At 47.1% G+C, this 18,898-nt stretch overlaps 1 protein-coding gene across 1 annotated transcript in view; it reads left to right on the top strand.

Annotated features, from left to right (window-relative positions):
• Positions 1-18,898, top strand: part of LOC138498429 (scavenger receptor cysteine-rich type 1 protein M130-like) — a 950,335-nt gene that overhangs the window by 66,186 nt on the left and 865,251 nt on the right. The window contains exon 3 of the mRNA XM_069622185.1: positions 11,084-11,404. Coding sequence (XP_069478286.1) covers positions 11,084-11,404 — 321 coding nt within the window. The remainder of the gene's footprint in view (positions 1-11,083; positions 11,405-18,898) is intronic.

Here is an 18,898-nt window from a genome sequence, read left to right as displayed (position 1 = left end):
GTACACCATAGAATACAGCATGTAGTGATCACACAGCAACCATCACAGGAAGCTTGCAGGGACAGCCATCAATGCCCACTCTGTGCACTTCATGGAATACCACAGACAGTGATTGCACAGCATCTATCACAAGAAGCTGGCAGGGGCAGGAAGCAATACTCAATCCATGCACCCACCATGGAATACAACATACAGTGATCACACATCATGCATCACAGGATGCTTGCAGGGGCAGGGATCAATGTGCACACCATGCATACCATGGAATATAGCATACAGTACACCATGCACAGCATAGAATACTGAATGCAGTGATCACACAAAATCCACCATGGGAAGCGTGTAGGGGCAGGAATCAATGCTCACACCATGCACTCCATGGAATACAGCAAAGAGTATTCAAAAAGCACCCGTTACAGAAAGCTTGCAGCAGCAGGAATCAATGCTCCCACCTTGCACTCTATGGAATACAGCACACAGTGATCATGCAGCAAAAACCACATGACATTTGAAGGAGCAGGGATCAATGCTCACACTGTGCATGCACACCATGGAATACAGCACACAGTGATCACACAGCATAAATCACATGACTTCAGGGATCAATCCTCTCACTGCGCACAACATGGACTATAGTATAAAATTATAAGACAATATGCATCACAGAAAACATGCAGGAGCAGCCATCAATGCTCAACCTGTGCACACTGTGGAATACAGCACACAGTGATCACACAGCATCCATCACGGAAAGCATGCAGGGGCAGGCATCAATAGTCAAACCATGCACTCCTTGGAATACAGCATACAGTGATCACACAGCATTCATCAAAGGAAGGTTGCTGGGGCAGGGAGCAATGTTCCAGCTGTGTGATTTGTAATCCTCCCAAGAAGTCTTTCAAGGATGGCAACCTTCTCCATATTGCCAATCTCAACTCTCGCTCTGCTGTCAAACACTCCTCTGACATCTGCTGTCTCCTGGAGGAACTTGAACTTGATGTACTCGGTCTCACTGAGACATGGTTCACGGCCATCTCTGTCTTGAGCTTTGAAACTCTCCTCCCTGATGGCTACACAATCCTCTCCCTGCCCAGGTCCAAACGTTCTGGAGGAGGTGTAGCCCTGATCTACCCCAAATGGATTCCTGACTCTTTCATTCCTACACAGACCTACTCCTCTTTCAAATGCCTTGTCTACAGGCTCTCTCTCTCTCCTGGCCATTCCCTTACTGTGGCTACCATCTATCGGCCACCTGGTCAGATCTCTGCCTTCCCTGAGTTAGCGGACCTCTCCTCTTCCCTCCTGGTCTCAACCATCCAACTCCTCCTTCTTGGAGACTATACCATCCACGTGGATGTTTCCTGTCTTTCCACTTGACTCTTTTGTTACCTCTGTGACTCTCTCTCACTCTCTATTCTCCCCTCTGGCCTGACTCACTCTGCAGGGCACACTCTGGATGTTCTGATCTCCTCAGACCTTCCCCTTTCCACCCCTCTTACCACTCCTCTCTCCTGGAGTGATCACTCTCTCCTTTTCTCCCATCTCACCCTCTCCACCCCTCGGGCTAAGCCAACTCCAGCACTGCCACCTACCTTCTTTGTTATCTGACCCATGAAGTGTGTGTCAGTTGAGGCTTTAGCTGCCACTTTCGCACCCCTCACTCCCTGCTGGCTGAGTCACACCCTGACACAGCCTTTTCCATACTCCACTCTGCTATATCGGATACTCTCTATGTTCTTGCCCCTGTCGTGAGGATCCACTTGAAGCCCAAAGCCATGTGCAACTCTTGTTATGACTCAGACCTCGTCACCCTTAAACACAAGTGCAGGGTGGCTGAGAGGAAATGGCGGGATTCCTGTACAACCTCTGACAAGCTGGCCTGCCGCCTGCTCCAAAGGCAATATCAGCTCTCTGTCCGCACCAAGAAGAGAGCCCACATCCAAGCCCACGTCCCTGCGGCATATAACAACTCAGCCAAACTCTTTATAATCTGCAAGGAGCTGACCAATCCTGCTACAATCTCTACCTCTATCTCTACTACCAAATACAAATAAATCTGAATCTAACTCCCTCCTAGGAGCACGGCCTCAGCACGGGACCGAAACAGCGTTAATAGACTTGAAAGCCCAGATTGATGAACTTAGGGATAAAGGGAAATCAGCCCTTCTTCACTTGGACTTATTAGCTGCATTCTACCTTGTCGACCACTGCATCATATGCTGCCACCGGGACTCTGCTGCGCACTTCTCAACAGAAGCCATAGCATGGATACAATCATTTCTAAGTAACCGCACAATGAGAGTCTTCGCACCTGTGGCAGCTGCTGACCCCATCCCCGTCACCTGCAGAGCGCCTCAGGGATCTTGTGGATCATCTTGGTATCACCTACATTAACTACGCAGATGATACTCAGATCCTCCTACCACTTACTGGTGATTATTATAAGGATCTGGCCTTGGTGAATAGGGTATATCTCATCATTCAGGCATGGATGGCATCTCATGGACTATGCCTGAATGATGACAGGACAGAGATCATCATCTTGGGCACGTCACCCACCCTCAAAAAACGGAGTCCCAAATACTCTGTCTTTAACATAGACCACAACACTATTACTGTCGCCAATGAAGTAAAAACCGTGGGTTTTTACTTAGATTCTACTCTCTCCTTCAACAAACAGGTTAATGCCATGGCTTCGGCCACGGCATATACCTGCAAACTGATTAAAGCAGGCAAATCCTTCTTCTCCAATAACAGTTACATTACTCTTGCCAGAGCACTCATCAAACCTCGATTATTGTAATGCATTGTGCATAGAGGCTAACAAACAAACCATTAAGAAAACCCAATACCTGCAAAACAATGCTCTTAGAGCAGCATTGGGAATGGCAAGGAGAGAACATACCGCTGAGACGAGAAGAGCTAACAACTGGCTTTCTACAAATGACAACATTAAGCTTAAAGTCGCTTCCCTCAATTATAAATGCCTGAACAATGCGGCACCCTGCTACTTGACAGGAAGAATGATCACGAAACCTGGGGCAAGAACTACTAGACTCTCTATTACTAATTGCCTCCTGGTCCCTAGATTCAAGCCATCTAGAGTTGGAGGTAGCAGTTTCCAGGTTAAGGCAACCCAATTGTGGAACTCCCTACCCCCCACTGGGGGCTGATCAATCGTACCAACATTTCCGTCAGAGCATAACAAACTGGCTCAAAGACGCTGACATTTAGGTTGGCTTATGACACCCATAAATAACTGGCCCACCTTCAGGTAAAATTTAAGCTATCTGATTGCCTCCTGTACATATCCTTATATATTTCCTCTTTAAGGACCATGTCATTTCCTTGCCCTCCATGTGCTTTCTCTCTGCTTCTATACCGAATTACATGTATATAACCTGTATGTATATAATTACCTTGTGTGTAACTAAAGTGAATTTTATGCTGTGCAACTAAGCTGTGAGTGATCTTATGCAATGTGCCCTGATACATACGGGTCTGGAGTACAATAAAAGTAAGAAAACAAACAAATAAACACATCTCTCCTGTCCCCTTCCAAGACCTCTGCATGGCCCTGGCTTCTCATTTCTCTCTAAAACTCAGGACATCTTGTACTCTCTCTTCCTCTCCTCTTCTGTCTACTCCATGCTCTTCCTATGGCCCTTCTTTCCCCACCTCTCCTCCCCGCTTCTCTGCCTTTCCCCTGTTCTATCAGAGAAGTTTTCTAGACAAGTCCGATCTATGAAAGTCTTGTCAAAACAGCTTCACCCATTCCTCCAAAACCATCAAGGACCACATTGATACCCTGGTTCCTGCGCTGGCTGATTTCTGCAACCACTCCTTCGCCACTGTAGTCTTTCCCTCCCCCCTGAAGCACTCCCTTGTGCACCCTCTTCTTAAGAAATCCTCTTCCGACCCTTCCTGCCCGGCTAACTATAGTCCAATCTCCATCACTTCTTTCCTGGGCAAACTCCTGGAAAAGCTGAACATCTCTGAGCTTAGTATTCACTCTGAATCGGTTGGCTGTCATATGACCATCATTCTGGCTTCAGAGTTGCCAGAAGCATGGAAACTGCTCTCCTGAACATCCGTGAAGACCTGACCTCCAACCTCGATTCCAACACCCACTTTATCCTCATTTTACTTGATCTCTCCTCTGCCTTTGACATGGTAAACCATGCCATCCTGCTCAACCGTCTCCATGATAACCTGGGTATCACCGATCAGGCCCTGGCTTGGCTGACCTCCTTTCTCTCTGATCGACCCTCCCGGGTCCAACTTGGGTCCTTCCTCTCCTCTATCTCTTTCTCTACCTGTGGTGTTCCCCAAGGGTGTACCTCTCTCCCTGGCTGTTCAACTAATAACTGGCAGTTCTTGCCCACCACATAGCCATTCCCTGCCCCAACTTTCAGTGCTATGCAGATGACGATCAGCTCATTTTCAAGCTCCCTTCAGCCACCTCTTCTCCTTCTCTCATCTCTGACTGTCTGTCCGCTATCCAGGAGTGATGTACCACCAATGATTTCTGCCTTAATGCCAGTAAGACCGAGATTCTCCTCATTGGCACACCTGCTCCCTCCTTTCCTGTCACTCTCTGGACGGCCTCTCTTGGCCTTCTTCCTGCTCCCACCCGTGAGGCAAAAAATCTTGGAGTCATCTTCGACTCCACACTTTCCTTCTCTCCTCACATCTCTGATGTCTCTAAGAAGTCACACACCAGCTGCTCCTCCTCAGAGGTATTCTTCCTTTCTTCTCCTTCCCCCAGAAGTTCACTGTCTCCAGAGCTCTGGTGCTCTCTATGTTGGACTACTGCAAGAGCCTCTTTCTGAATCTGCCTGCTTCTACTCTCCACCCTCTGCAACACATCCAAAACAGGACTGCAAGACTTGTCCTTGGGATCAAGCCCAGGGATTGCATCTCTCCTGGACTGAACTCTCTGCACTGGTTCCAGGTGGCAGCAAGGATTAAGTTAAAAAACCATCTGCATTGTCCACAAGGCTTTCTGGGGCCTGGGGCCTCAATACCTTCAACTCTCTCTTCCTAAATATCTTCATTCTCAAGCTCTTCACTCATACGCCTCCAACACCCCCAGGATTAGTCGCTTCTCCAAGCAGCAAGTTGGTGGTATATTTCTTTCTTCTGCTGGGGCCTCCCTCTGGAACAGCCTCCCTGCCTTTCTGAAACTTGAGGAGAACCATCTCCTGTTTCTGAGGCAACTCAAGACCTTCCTCTTTACTTCTGCTTTCTCTCCTCCTCTACCCTGCTGATCTCCTGGCTGAATCTGAAACTGCACTTTTTTACCTGGCTACCCTCTGATCTAGAGCCCAGGAACCCCCTGCCAGTTGCAGACCTGCACTGCCCCCGACAACCCGTGCACTCGGGGACTGTTTCTGTGTCCCTACAGACACTACCAGGACTTTACACCTGATGTCTGCACTTACCCTTGCACTTGCCCCCAGCTGGCTGCACTTCTATTTATTCTATTTATTTTCTTTATTTATTTTATTGTCATCCTATGTACTGTGCTGCCCCCGCCCCTTTCCCTCTGCACTTTTCCCCTTCCCCCTCCCCATCACTTGCGTGATCTCAATGTCACCCGGCCTAGTAGGAGCGATGTCTCTGTCTTCCCTCTGTTTCCCCTCCCTTGCCCTGTCGGACCTTGAAACACTTGTGTATAGGCGCGTTATAAATGCCATATAATATCATATCAATGCTCACAACGTGCACTTCATGGAAAACAGCAAACAATGATCTCACAGCATGCATTATAGGAGGTTTTCAGGGGAAGGCATCATTTCTCACGCTTTTCACAACATAGTATAGAGCTTACAGAGATCACACAGCATCCATCACAGGAAGCTTTCAGGAAAAGTACTAAATGCTCACACCCTCCCAACCATGGAATATAGCACACACCAATCACACAGCATACATCACAGGAACTTGCAGGAGCAGGCATCAATGCTTCCATACAGCAATCATACATCATCCATAAGAGGAAGCTTGCAGGTGCAGGGGTCAATGCACACACAGTTCACTACATGGAATACAGCATACAGTGATCACACATCATCCATCACAGGAAGCTTGCATGGGCAGGCATCAATGCTCACACTGTGTACACCATAGAATACAGCACACAGTGATCACACATAATCCATGACGGGACGCCTGCAGGGGCAGGCATCAATGCTCACACTGTGTACACCATAGAATACAGCACACAGTTATCACACAGCATCCATCATAGGAAGCTTGCATAGAAAGACATTAATGCTCACACAGTTCACACCATAGAATGCAGCATACACTTATCACACAGCATCGATCACAGCATGCTTGCAGGGGCAGTCATCAATGCTCACACCGTGCACTCTGTGAAATACATCACACAGTTAGCACACAAAATACATCACATGAAGCATGCAGGGGCAGGAATCAGTGCTCACAACCTGCACCCATTGGGACATAGCATACAGTCATTATACAGCATCCATCACAGAAAGCTTGCAGTGGCAGGGGTCAATGCTCACACAGTGCATTCCATGGAATACAGCATGGAATCATCACACAGCATCCATCAGCGGAATCTTGCAGGATCAGGCCTCAATGACCACCCAGGGATCTTCATGGAATACAGCATACAGCGATCACACAACATCCATTACAGGAAGCTTGCAGGGGCAGCGATCAATGCTCACATGATGCACACCAAAGAATGCAGCCTGCCGTGATTACACAGCATCAATCAGAGGAAGTTTCCAGGGACAGGGATCAATGCTCACACCGTGCACTCCGTGAAATACAGCACCCAGTCATTATTCAGCATCCATCACAGGAAGCTTTCAGTGGCAGGGATCAATGCTCACACAGTGCACTCCATGGAATACAGCATACATTGATCACACAGCAAAGATTGAAGGAAGCTTGCAGGGGCAGGCATCAAAGCTCAAACCATCCACTCCATGGAATACAACTTTCAGTGATCACAAGTTCACAGGAAGCTTCCAAGGAAATGCATCAATGCTCACAGCATGCACTCCATAGAATATAGAATACAGTGATCACAAAACACCATTTACAGGAAGCTTGCAGGGGCAGGAAACAATGCTCACACCGTGCACTTTATGGAATAAAACATTCAGTGATCACACAGCATCCATCATAGGAAGCTTGCAGGGCCAGGAATCAATCCTCACAACATGCACACCATGAAATATTTGAGAAACCAGAAGGTGTCTCACCCAGTAGGCCCAGGGGATCTGTCATCACAGCCATTGCTTTTAGATCCAGTTCCTGGGGGTGGACCAGTGTGGGGTGATCACCTGTGAGTGGTAACAGGACACTGGAAGGTGAGATGAGGTATCCCCTTCCCTGTAAACCCTTTACCCGATTCTACCAGGTAGGATACTTAGGAACTCTATCCCCCCCTTTACAACACAAACACTTTCACACAGACAGCCAACTATGGGAGAAAACAGACTAACACCCGAGCTGTGTACCTAACATGTCCCAATGTATTGGTCAGGCGAGATCGGGCAATTACTGACAATTATTCACACCTGACTTCCATTAAACTTCCCCACATGGATAAAAGGCGGAGTATGACAGCACTTGTGTATGAGCTTAATATAAATAAAATATAATTTCATTTCATTTTCATTTCACTCTGAGTGAGGCAAAGCACACAAGGAAACAGCAGTATTGAGATGGCAGATGAACGAGAGAAGAAAGACTGCAAATCAGGAGGGGATCAGAAGGAGGGAAATCCCCTTGACCTTTCCAACAAGGAACCATTACTTTCAAGACCTCTCGAAATTGGAAAGCATAAGATCATGAAACCAGGCTGAAGAATCCTGCATTATGTGTCGGAGATACCTGGGGCTGTCCTGCGTCAGGAATCAAGGTGGGGAGAAGCAGCAGCCGCCGTGGTACAGTCCTTGGCCCCAACAACAAAGCAGAATCAGTGAAATCAATATAGCCGATGAGCTGGGGAGACCAATAAAAGATCGGTCTGTGTTGAAGCCAAGGTCGCAAGCAACAATGAACATTGTTAAAACTTGTATGATAAAAGACGCAAGTAAATTTGAACTGCTAATGAGTGTTTGAACTTTGAAAGGAAAAGATACAATACTTTTGACAGAGTTGCCCGGCACCACATGTCTGCTCAGTCAAAGGTTTCTGTAAAGTATCTAGCTTAAAAGTGACAACAATGAAATTCAAAGTGTTGTAAAGCATTGTAAATCCAAGTGTACCTGCGACGGATCAAGCAAAATATGGCGCACATCCAAAAGTCTTCGATTTTGATACACTAAAGAAAGTTTTGGAAAAACAATATAAATTGGTCCGAGCCCGGCAGAGGGAGACTAATTGAAGGTTTGGTGTTCTGAGTTAGGCAGAGAGGGACCCAGGGTGAACAGTGAATCACCACATGAGGTTTACATGAGACCTCAGCCACAGCCCAACCCTCCCTGAGGCTGCTAACCCTGGACCATTGGACTACCATGACTTGTTCACCACATTCTGCATGGGTTACTCCTTCCTTTCATTTATATAGGAAGATAGTGTGTGCTGGGTCTATGAATTTAAAAAAACAAGCAAAGTCAATTTAACTTTACATGCTCTGGGAGACAGTAGTCAGTCCCAAAGAAGGTGTTTAAACCTTGGGATAGTCCAAGGGACATCCCTGTGCCACTGCACTAAAGGTGCTGTCTGACACACAAGAACAAGATGATGTCTATGATCGCACAGAATTCATCACTGAAAGCTTGCAGGCGCAGAAATCAATGCTCACAGCTTGCACTCCATGGAATACAGCACACAATGATCAAACAGCATCCATCACTGGAAGCTTGCAGGAGCAGACATCAATGCTCACACCTTGCACACCATGGAAAACAGCACACAATGATCACACAACATACATCGGTGTAAGCTTGCAGGAGCAGAAATCAATGCGCACACCTTGCACTCCACAGAATACAGCCCACAATGATCACACAGCATCCACCACTGGAAGCTTGCAGGAGCAGACATAAATGCTCACACCGTGCACACCATGGAATACAGCATACAATGATCACACAGCATCCATCACTGGACGCTTGCAGGAGCAGACATCTATTCTCACACTGTGTACATCATAGAATACAGCATGGAGTGATCGCACAGCATCTATCACTGGAAGCTTGCTGGAGCAGGGATACATGTCCACACCATGCACTCCATGGAATACAGCACACAGTGATCACACAGCTTCCATCGCAGAAAACCTGCAGGGGCAGAGATCAATGCTCACATCTTGCACTCCACGGAATACAGCATACAATGATCACACAGCTACCAATACTGGAAGCTGTCAGGAGCAGACATCAATGCTCACACCGTGCACACCATGGAATACAGCATACACTGATCACACATCAGCAATCACAGGAATCATGCGAGAGAAGGGATTAATGCTTACACTGTGCACTCCATGGAAGGCAGCATACCGCAATCATACAGCATTCATCACAGGAAGCTTGCGAGAGCAGACATCAATACACACACCGTACACACCATGGAATACAGCATGTGTATCTGAATAGCTCCAAATATTGAAGGCAAGTCCCTGTTACCGCACACTTCAGAGTAAATGCAGCCCTCTAGAGAAATAAGCCAGGAGATAGCTTGCAAGGATAAAAAGGTTTAATTGTGCAGAATACAAAATATCAGCAAAATACTTTGCTGCTCGAAAATGTTCAGGTTAATCATACGACAAGCAGGTGCTTAAAAGGCTGAGAATCGTCATCACCTATAGTACAATCTAATGCCACTGATTGGCGAGCCCATGTACATAGGCCTGCTCAATAGAGGATGCCAGACTGCAATTGGTTAGTTCCTTTGCTGTCGGTTAGGCTCCATGTGGGTCAGCTGGGCTCATTGTGTTGTCTGGTGAAGGTCAGGTTAATCATGAATTACAGTGTTACATCTGAACTAGCACATTAAACCTACTACTTTATCACTGTGGCATGCACCTGGGCAGCTCAGGGATTGGTGCCAGGGGGAAGGGAGGATGAAATACAGTCAGATTGACCCGCACATTCTGGGCTTCGTTGATACCGCTCCTCTCGCACCCAATGTCTCCACCCTGGAATTGATCTACAATTTATCCCTCCCTTTACCTCATGTTACAAAGAATGTGTTTTACGTTGGCGGGTGAAGCAGTTGTGCTAGGACAGGGGGCCACTTGCTTATCGTGGAATGCTGGAGTGTGGGGGTCGGGTCAGTGGTGTGGGGCTGACTGGGGATTAGAAACCTGCTGGCAACTTAGTGGAGATGAATGGACGCTGCGCAGAGCCTGATGTTGCCTCACTCTCTTGCAGGGTGCATTCTGAATGATATTGAGAGTTTGCAACAGTGAAGGGAGATGGGAGAAGTGGACTTCCATGAGAACTGGTGGAGTGGATTCATTCTGCCTTAATGATGTTGGGCCTAGTGAAATCTTTCCATGGAGCTCGACTGGTGCAGAGCAGTCATGCTAGCCTCTGCTTTTGGCATAACTAAAAAATGCCTTTTCTTGCTATGCATATCCTAATGCCATGCATCTGCTGTTCGCGCTATATTACTTTCGCACCGAGTTTCATAGTGCAATTCTCTCCCCACTTATACACTACACTGTCTCATCTGGGATTTGCCTCACCTAATAGCACTTAGGGGGTGGGATATACTCATTTCCATCCCAACAATATGGAAACTATATCACACAAAAAGGGAAAGGAGGGAAAAGACCTCAGTATCCCAGACCCCCCATCTGCAGGGATTGCAACATGTACTGAAGCCAGTGTGGCCCCAGCACTCTGCACAAAGCTGACTGAAAGCAAAGACTAAGGCGGGCAATGAAATGCTGGATTAAAGGGACAGCTTGTGTCTATTGTGCACTGTTTGTGATGCACAGAATTCAAACAATGATTGCAATGACATTTCCAGTTTTTTTGTTTTAAATTTTTAAATGTCTTTGGATTTCTGTTGGAGTACAGTGGCAGTGCAGTGGGACTAACAATCTTGTTATGCATAATACATGTTTCTATTTACACAGTTCACTCAAGAGGTATTCGAGTGACACATGGAAGAGGCCCCTGTGCTGGCATTTTGTTGGTCTACTTCCGTGGCCGTTGGCAAAGAGTGTGCGACAGCCAGTGGGATATGAAGGATGCCGCTGTGGCCTGCAGACAGATGGGGTGCGGAGTGCCATACTCAGCTAACTTTGCACCCATCCCTTTAAAACAGTTACCTGAAGCAATGCATCTGACCAATGTCCAGTGCAAAGGAGACGAGCAGTGCCTGGCAGAGTGTCCCTACAGCACTGAGTTCCCAGACTACTGTTACAATTGGAGGTATGCAGGCGTCAACTGCACAGGTAAGAGGCAAGTCATCATACCTGCATGACATGTGAACCACCCACAAGTGTATATTATGATCTGGGACCTCTGTGGGTCTCAGGAACCAACATGCAGCTGTTGTTCGAATCTTATACTTTGAAGAAAATGCCCTTTGGGTAGAAAGTATTAAATACATACTGCACCGGGCCATTGTCCTGATCTGTTAGGAAGCTCAGATTCAGGCCCACATTGGAATTCCAGATATTTCATGTACAGTGAAATCAGACGATACAATAGAATTGAAGTCATTAATACTATTGACCTGAATGCCAAATCTGTCTGGAGCATAGCATGCCATCAGTCTGTCCAATTAGCATTGAACATAGTCCAGCTGTATCAGTGCTTAAAAGGAGGGCGCAGAAGTCTACCCCCTGCATCCAAGGGGCACTTTTCTGTGATCTCCCATTGAGTCAGGACAGTCTTATGGAAGCCTTTGATGGGGCCAGAAGTGTGAGAAGTCTCATGATAGACAGCGCCTGCTCAATGCTAACCTGACTATAATGTTAGCAACACATCCCTTCCCCTACTCAGTTCAGGAAAAGCCTGGGTTCTGGTGGATTATGGAGAAAGTCTATCACCACTGGGAAGTTGCCAGATGGCAGGTTTGTGATGAAGTGACAGTCCTGGAGGAGTACAAGAGTGATTTGTGAGTAAACCCCCAACTCAGACATTGCACTTCTGTAAGCCACCCTTGATACCAGTGATAAAGGTGAAACAGGCACAGTCAAGAGACAGTCCTCCTTTGCCTTTTGTGTTAAATTGGCCCGAGGGAAGGCTATACCCTGAGAAGAGAGGCATGTGGCCCGATGGAAGACTATACCCTGAGAAGAGAGGCATGTGGCCCGATGGAAGGCTATACCCTAAGAAGAGAGGCATGTGGCCCGATGGAAGGCTATACCTTGAGAAGAGAGGCATGTGTCCCGATGGAAGTCTGTACCCTGAGAAGAGAAGCAAGTGGCCTGATGGAAGGCTATGCCCTGAGAAGAGAGGCATGTGGCTCGATGGAAGGCTATACCCTGGGAAGAGAGGCATGTGGCCCGATGGAAGACTATACCCTGAGAAGAGAGGCATGTGGCCCGATGGAAGGCTATACCCTAAGAAGAGAGGCATGTGGCCCGATGGAAGGCTATACCCTGAGAAGAGAGGCATGTGTCCCGATGGAAGTCTGTACCCTGAGAAGAGAAGCAAGTGGCCTGATGGAAGGCTATGCCCTGAGAAGAGAGGCATGTGGCTCGATGGAAGGATATACCCTGGGAAGAGAGGCATGTGGCCCGATGGAAGGCTATAACCTGAGAAGAGAGGCATGGGACCCGATGGAAGGCTATACCCTGAGAAGAGAGGCATGTGGCCCAAGGAAAGTTTATACCCTGAGAAGAGAGGCATGTGGCCCGATGGAAGGCTATACCCTGAGAAGAGAAGCACATGAGATAATAGTAGCAACCCAAACAGCAACAGTACACTAGTCCAAAATAAAGAATGTGCAGGTCAAAGTTCTTTAAAAATATATAATTGAATTAAACACATCAATATTAGAAAAGCCCACCTCTGTGGAGAAAACACAGAATGTGCAGAATATCGATGGTGCAAGAATGTGCCCTGGGGATGGGTATGGAGCACCCGTCTTCGCCTCTGGCAGAAGGCTTTGTAAATGACTTTTCCCCCAACAGGGTCCAAACAAATTCTTCCTGAAGTCCGTGAAGTGCCAAAATGAATGAAGGAAGGATTGGGAGACTCCTTCCTTTTTAAGGAAAATGGCCACACAGGATTGGACAAAAGCAAACCCGCTTTAGGAGGGTTAATACCTACCAAGTTAACCAATGGCTTTAGTTTTCTAGCAACATACCCTAAGTGCTTTTGTATGCAGCCCTTCCTCCAGTCTACCCTCTTGTGTCCTTACTCTCTAATCCCACCTTTTCATGAGCCTGTATTTGAAAAGTCCTCTGGTAATTAGCAAAGCAACACTCTGGTGTGAGGCTGGCCCTTGTGTTTAGGGGGTGCCCTTTTGAAGCTTGTTCCCCAGGGAGCTCCTGCTACGCTTGCAAACAGTCTGCTCCAGTAGTCTCCGGACATACATTTCTCATCACTTAGGGATATTGTGACACAATGTTTGCTTATTTCCAATGGTCTTGCTAAATATCAGAGTGCCTAGGAGCAGGTAAATGCCCTTTCCTTAGCACTCATGGCCAGCTCAGGTTGGGAGCGTCATAGACAGTGTTGCTGTGTTACAGGTATTTAGCCTGGTTGAGAAAGTTATCGCAGGGTGTTTGAATTCCCTTCACTCGATCGTAACTGCACAACATTATAACAAACAGTTTCTTAAGATTGTTGGCTTAAGATAACCTTTATTATGATGCTACCCTAATTCAAATGATTTTCAAAGTTAAAATTCTTGAAAGTTTCCCAAGGCTCTGTATCTCTCATTAATTTCATGGAAACTGCTGAAGCTCTCTAAAAATGCAAGTTCATTCCCTTTTCTTCATCTCACTGGTGATGCAACCCGGGCACTTGGGGTAGCCAGAATCAAGCTGTTAGCATTGCTCTAGATTTCAATGGTGATGCCACCTGGGCACTTGGGGTAGCCAGCATCTACCTGTTAGCATTGCTCTAGATCTCAATGGTGATGCTACCCGGGCACTTGGGGTAGCAGCATCAAGCTGTTAGAACTGCTCTAGATCTCAATGGTGATGCTACCCGGGCACTTGGGGTAGCCAGAATCAAGCTGTTAGCATTGCTCTTCTTCTCAATGGTGATGCCATCCAAGCACTTGGGGCTGCAGCATCCAGCTGTTAGCATGTTCAAAGAACCTTTCAGATGTTTCCCTAAATATTGCTCTAGATCTCTTCAACTTTGCATTTAAACCTAGAAATAAAAAATGGCCAGTGTGATGCTGGAAATGCTTTTGAAGGGTCAGTGTGATGCTGGAAATGCATTGGAGGGACAGGGCCTCCTTGTCCTTGTCCTGTACTCCCTTATCAAGTGTGGTCTGTGTTGTTTTCTGCACAGGAGTCCATGTGGGAGTCCTGGCAGTCCAGCTCTTCCACTTTCTGGTTGTGGTAAACAGACCCTTGGGATACCCTCATGGCACCCATGGGCGGGGTTACAACCTTGCACCCATAGTGTATGTTTCTAGGTACCTGTGTGTGGCCCACAGGGCCCACAGAGCATGGTATGGGCTGGTGGCAGCCCCATGCTGATTTTGACAGGTGTTCAGAGTACCCTCCATTTTGCGATACCCAGGCCCTGCCATAGCATTCCTAATAGAAGACAAGATGGCCCTTGTGGCTTCTTGGTTTCTATTACCTGTTACCTTGTTTTGCCAAATTCTTGGAAAGACCTGACTCTGTCCCTTCCCTGTCTGGCTGTTGAGGGGAAGAACCATATATGGTATTCTGGAGACATCCAGGCCAGATGGGCTGGATCCTTCCCAGTGACTGTGTGTTGTAGGCACAACCTTGGGATGGGATCTGAGTGAATGGAGTGTGTGAGCAATATGCATTCCATGTTATGGGTGTCTGGTATCTGTGTGTGTGACAAAAAGAATAAGACACCCCTGCCCGAAACTGACATGAATGCAGTGTGGTGTGCTGAAAGGCTGGGTGCTTGCCCCAATCCACATTCCTTGTTGTGAGGGTATGGGTGGAAGTGAATGGCCTGAATGCACTGTGAGCCAGATTGGCTGCCTGCCTGCATGAATGCCTTTCTGCATGATTGGCTGCCTAAGCTTGGCTCGTCAATGTGAATGAGAAACAGAACTGTATATCCGGTGACCTCTCACTTACCGGAATTGTTCAGAATCTGAAGTTGAAACTTGATGCTTAACCTTGAAGTCCAACTGGAAGTAGACAGTTTTGCTGCTGCTTGCCATCGTCAAATCCGAAAGCCCTCATGCCTGATCCAAGAGTGGTCCTGGCTAGGAGACCTCTTCCCGAGCTATGAGGGAACATCGTGCCAAAGCTAGTATTCACCAAGGCACCCTGGAAGTCTGTCCCGAAAGGCTGCCGACCAGAGATGGGGTCCGCCGAGGAATCCTGAAGTGAGGCACCTGGACATCGAAGTCCATCATCGTTGACCATGGTCCAGAGGACCGCTGTGACCGCTGGAAGGCCATCGAAACTTGTTGCGCAGAAGCAGGGACAGCTTGATGCTGTGCTGCTTGAGGACCGGAGCCACAATGCTCCACCTTTTGCCTAAGAACATTTGAAAGAAGGGCACCCTTGCCATCACTGTCGACCGCTTTGTCCTGCCGGAGGAAGTTGAGGTAGTCGAGGAGAATTCGCCGATGGGTTTCCAACCACCATAAGTCCGCAAAGACGCTGACAAGCGAAGTTCAGAAAGCCAGGCCTGGTTGAGGCCTTATCATCAACGGCAACGCCCTGGCTGGGCCTATGTTCTTCACCTAATCTTCTTGACATGGAGGTGCACCGCACGCTTAGTCTTCACAGGACGTCCACGATCGGTCGGTGGGTTCACATTTCTCCATAGGAATCTCGGCGACCTGCAGCTCCTGCTTAAAGGGAGTCCGCTCACGAGGAATCTGTTGACAAACCATCGAAGAAACTCTGCTAAACTCTGGTACATTGAGGTAGTAGAACATTTTAGCAGGACACAAGACTACTTTAAAAATATATGGACTGGGCTTGTTGATACACTTTATATACAGGTTGCCCAGGTGGGGGTTCCTCACAGAGAACTGTGTCATGGTAGTGGGACAACGTATTCTGCCATTGTTTAAGCTAACTTGTCTCCCTTCCTATGTCTGATGTTGATTCACATTACTATTTGATTTGTATGCCATTAAAAGTGTCAGCAGTTGGTTCATTTTAAAGGTGTCATGAGTGAACTGTGGTACCACATAGACATTGTGCAAATTTACCATATTGTCAGATTTGCCAAAGGATAAAAAGTGTATAATTGATTGTGTATATATATTGAACCTTATTTATTTAAAGAACTGTGCTATCACATAACACAGTGTGTGGACATTCCTTTGTGGGGGCTTGGGGGCTACACTGTACTTAAGAACCAGCCCGCATCACCTCCTGAGAGCTTAAACCTTGATTGCTCATCCATTTGCTACTGCATATAGAATCTTGACTGGGACGCTCTGTGCTTCTACTCTGCCATATAGAGGGCAGGAGTACAGAGACTCCCCTTCCAGTCTTTACAGTCAGGGCCTCCTCATCCTTGTCCTGCTACTTCTCTGTTGGTGATTTCTGTGTGTTTGTCTGCACAGCAGTCCAGTTTGCAGCCCTGGACGTACAGCTCTTCATATCTACTTTAGTGAACAGAACATATGGGATTCTCTTAGGACAGCCATGGGTAGGGGCACACCCTTGAACCCATAGGGTGTCTTTTTTGGCTCATTTATGTTGCTCACAGAGCAGGGTATGAGTTGGTGGCAGATACATGCTGACTTGGCTGTGAATCTGGGCATCCTTGATTTTTGTGATACACAGGCACTGCCAGAGAATTCAGTGGATTCCTACAGAAAGGCAAGATGGCCACTGGGGGCCTCTTGGTTTCCTTTGCCTTTCCCCCTTGTTTCTCAAAGTCCCGAGAAGCCCTGGCTCTGTTCCCTTTCCTGAATGGTTGTTGGGTAAAAGGACCATACATGGCTCTAGGGCTGTGTCCTGCCAGATTGGCTGGAGCCTTCCCAGAAGCTGCTTCTTATGGGTACACACTTCAGATGGAGCGTGAATGAATGGACTGAGGAGTCAATATGCATTCTGTGTTGTGGGTTTAGGTTGTGAGCCAGCCCTTACTGAACTGGAATTAATGCAGTAAAGTGCTCTAAAAGGCTGGGGAGATGCCCCCAATCACATCATGTGCTGTAGGTGTCTGGTTTTGGGTGAATGGCCTGAATGCCTGTACCTGATTGGGTGCTGCCTGCATTAATGAACTTGTGTGCGAGAATGTGTGTATAACAAAGGGCCCTTATTCACCTCCTTGTCAGAAGCTGAAAGTCAAAACCAAAGTAAGAAGCCTGTATCCTGTGATCCAGCCGGCAGAAGAAGTTTGCTACTGCAATGTTCAAGTAATCCAAAGTAAGAAGCCTGGATCATGGGATCCAGCTGGGGGAAGACGTCTGCTACTGCGACGTTCAAGTGATCTAATGGCTGCTTTGTTTATTTGAGGACTGACCCAGAGGGGACCTGGAAAGGAGACTTCTACACCTATCTACGAGGGGACATCCTGCAACTGCTGTTTTTCAGCTGGCATGTACTGGATGCCAGTCCTCTGGGTGTGCCATCTGGAGAAGGGATATTCATGTGTCCAGAAGAGGGGTGCCAGGACATCTAGAAGCCAAGAATTCCATCTCTGTCACCAAAGTACTGGAGGAGTGTTTGTGAATACTGGAAGCCAAGTTTTTGTGTATCACACAGAAGAAGGGGTACCCTGACATGGTTCTGACGGACACACGGAGCTGCAAAAGTTGCAAATAAATAAATAATCCTATAAGGGGCACTACTGCCATGACATCTATCCACCTTTCCATGCTAGAGAAAATGCATGGTCACTGCCTCCAGAGAAGTGTCCTCTGTTGGGTTCCGCCCAACAATCTATGAATAAAGTTACCCATGTGTCCAAACATGGTAAGGAACCACAGTCCAGTCCAGTGGTTGTGCCAAGGTCACCAGTAGCCATCCTGGGGTCTGTTCAGTGGCTGTAGCACCGAAGAACCGAAAGACGGCCAACCGCAAAATACCACTGCACCCTTCACCACCAAAAGTCATCAACGAAAACCAAAGAACTCATCTTCTTCATCCAAGCCTTGTTGAGGTCCACAGCAAGTATCATCTTCATAGGAGATCCACAGCCATCATAACCACCCAACATTATAGACTACCACGATTACCATTGCTGTCTTTCTGACACTTCTTGGTCCCTTCTCCTATCGAATCTGAAGTCCCAGTGACTCCTTCGTCAAGGGGGTTCATCCTCGAGGGGAATCTATGAGAGAAAGGGGGATACTCCACTATTTTGCCTTCCAAGGCACCCAAGGTTCTGTGACGAGAAAGAGCTTTTTCCATTCTCAGGATTCATCCAGCAGTCCCAGATTTGTCTTGGATCCTGTTCTCCTGTGTCCTCCCATGGCCTTCCAGGTACTTTGGGGGTAGTTGGATCTATAGAAAGAGAAAAAGACTATTACTTAACATATTTGGATCGGGGTCTAAGACACAAGATAAAGTACACCTTAACATATCCTTACAGGCTTCCCAATTGGGAGGATCCTCAAACAGTATTGCATTTTTATCCTAAAGAAAGCATGCTGCCTATGTTCTATTTAATATTCGTCTTTCTACACTAAAGATGTGTGAAGTTAACCATTGATTAATAATTGAAATTCTTTTTAGTAAATGTCAGTAGTTAACAATTGAACTTAAAAGTAACAGTGGTACCACATAGAAATGTACATGTAAAGTAAAATAACCTGTTTTGAGTATATCTACGGGACATGTTTATCATGTATT

This window comes from Ambystoma mexicanum, chromosome 5q (genome assembly GCF_040938575.1).
Source record: "Ambystoma mexicanum isolate Mex_15411 chromosome 5q, UKY_AmexF1_1, whole genome shotgun sequence".
In the NCBI taxonomy this organism is placed as follows: domain Eukaryota; kingdom Metazoa; phylum Chordata; class Amphibia; order Caudata; family Ambystomatidae; genus Ambystoma; species Ambystoma mexicanum.
The sequence above is the reverse complement of the archived record's forward strand: the minus strand, read 5'-3'. Positions and strand labels throughout refer to the sequence as shown.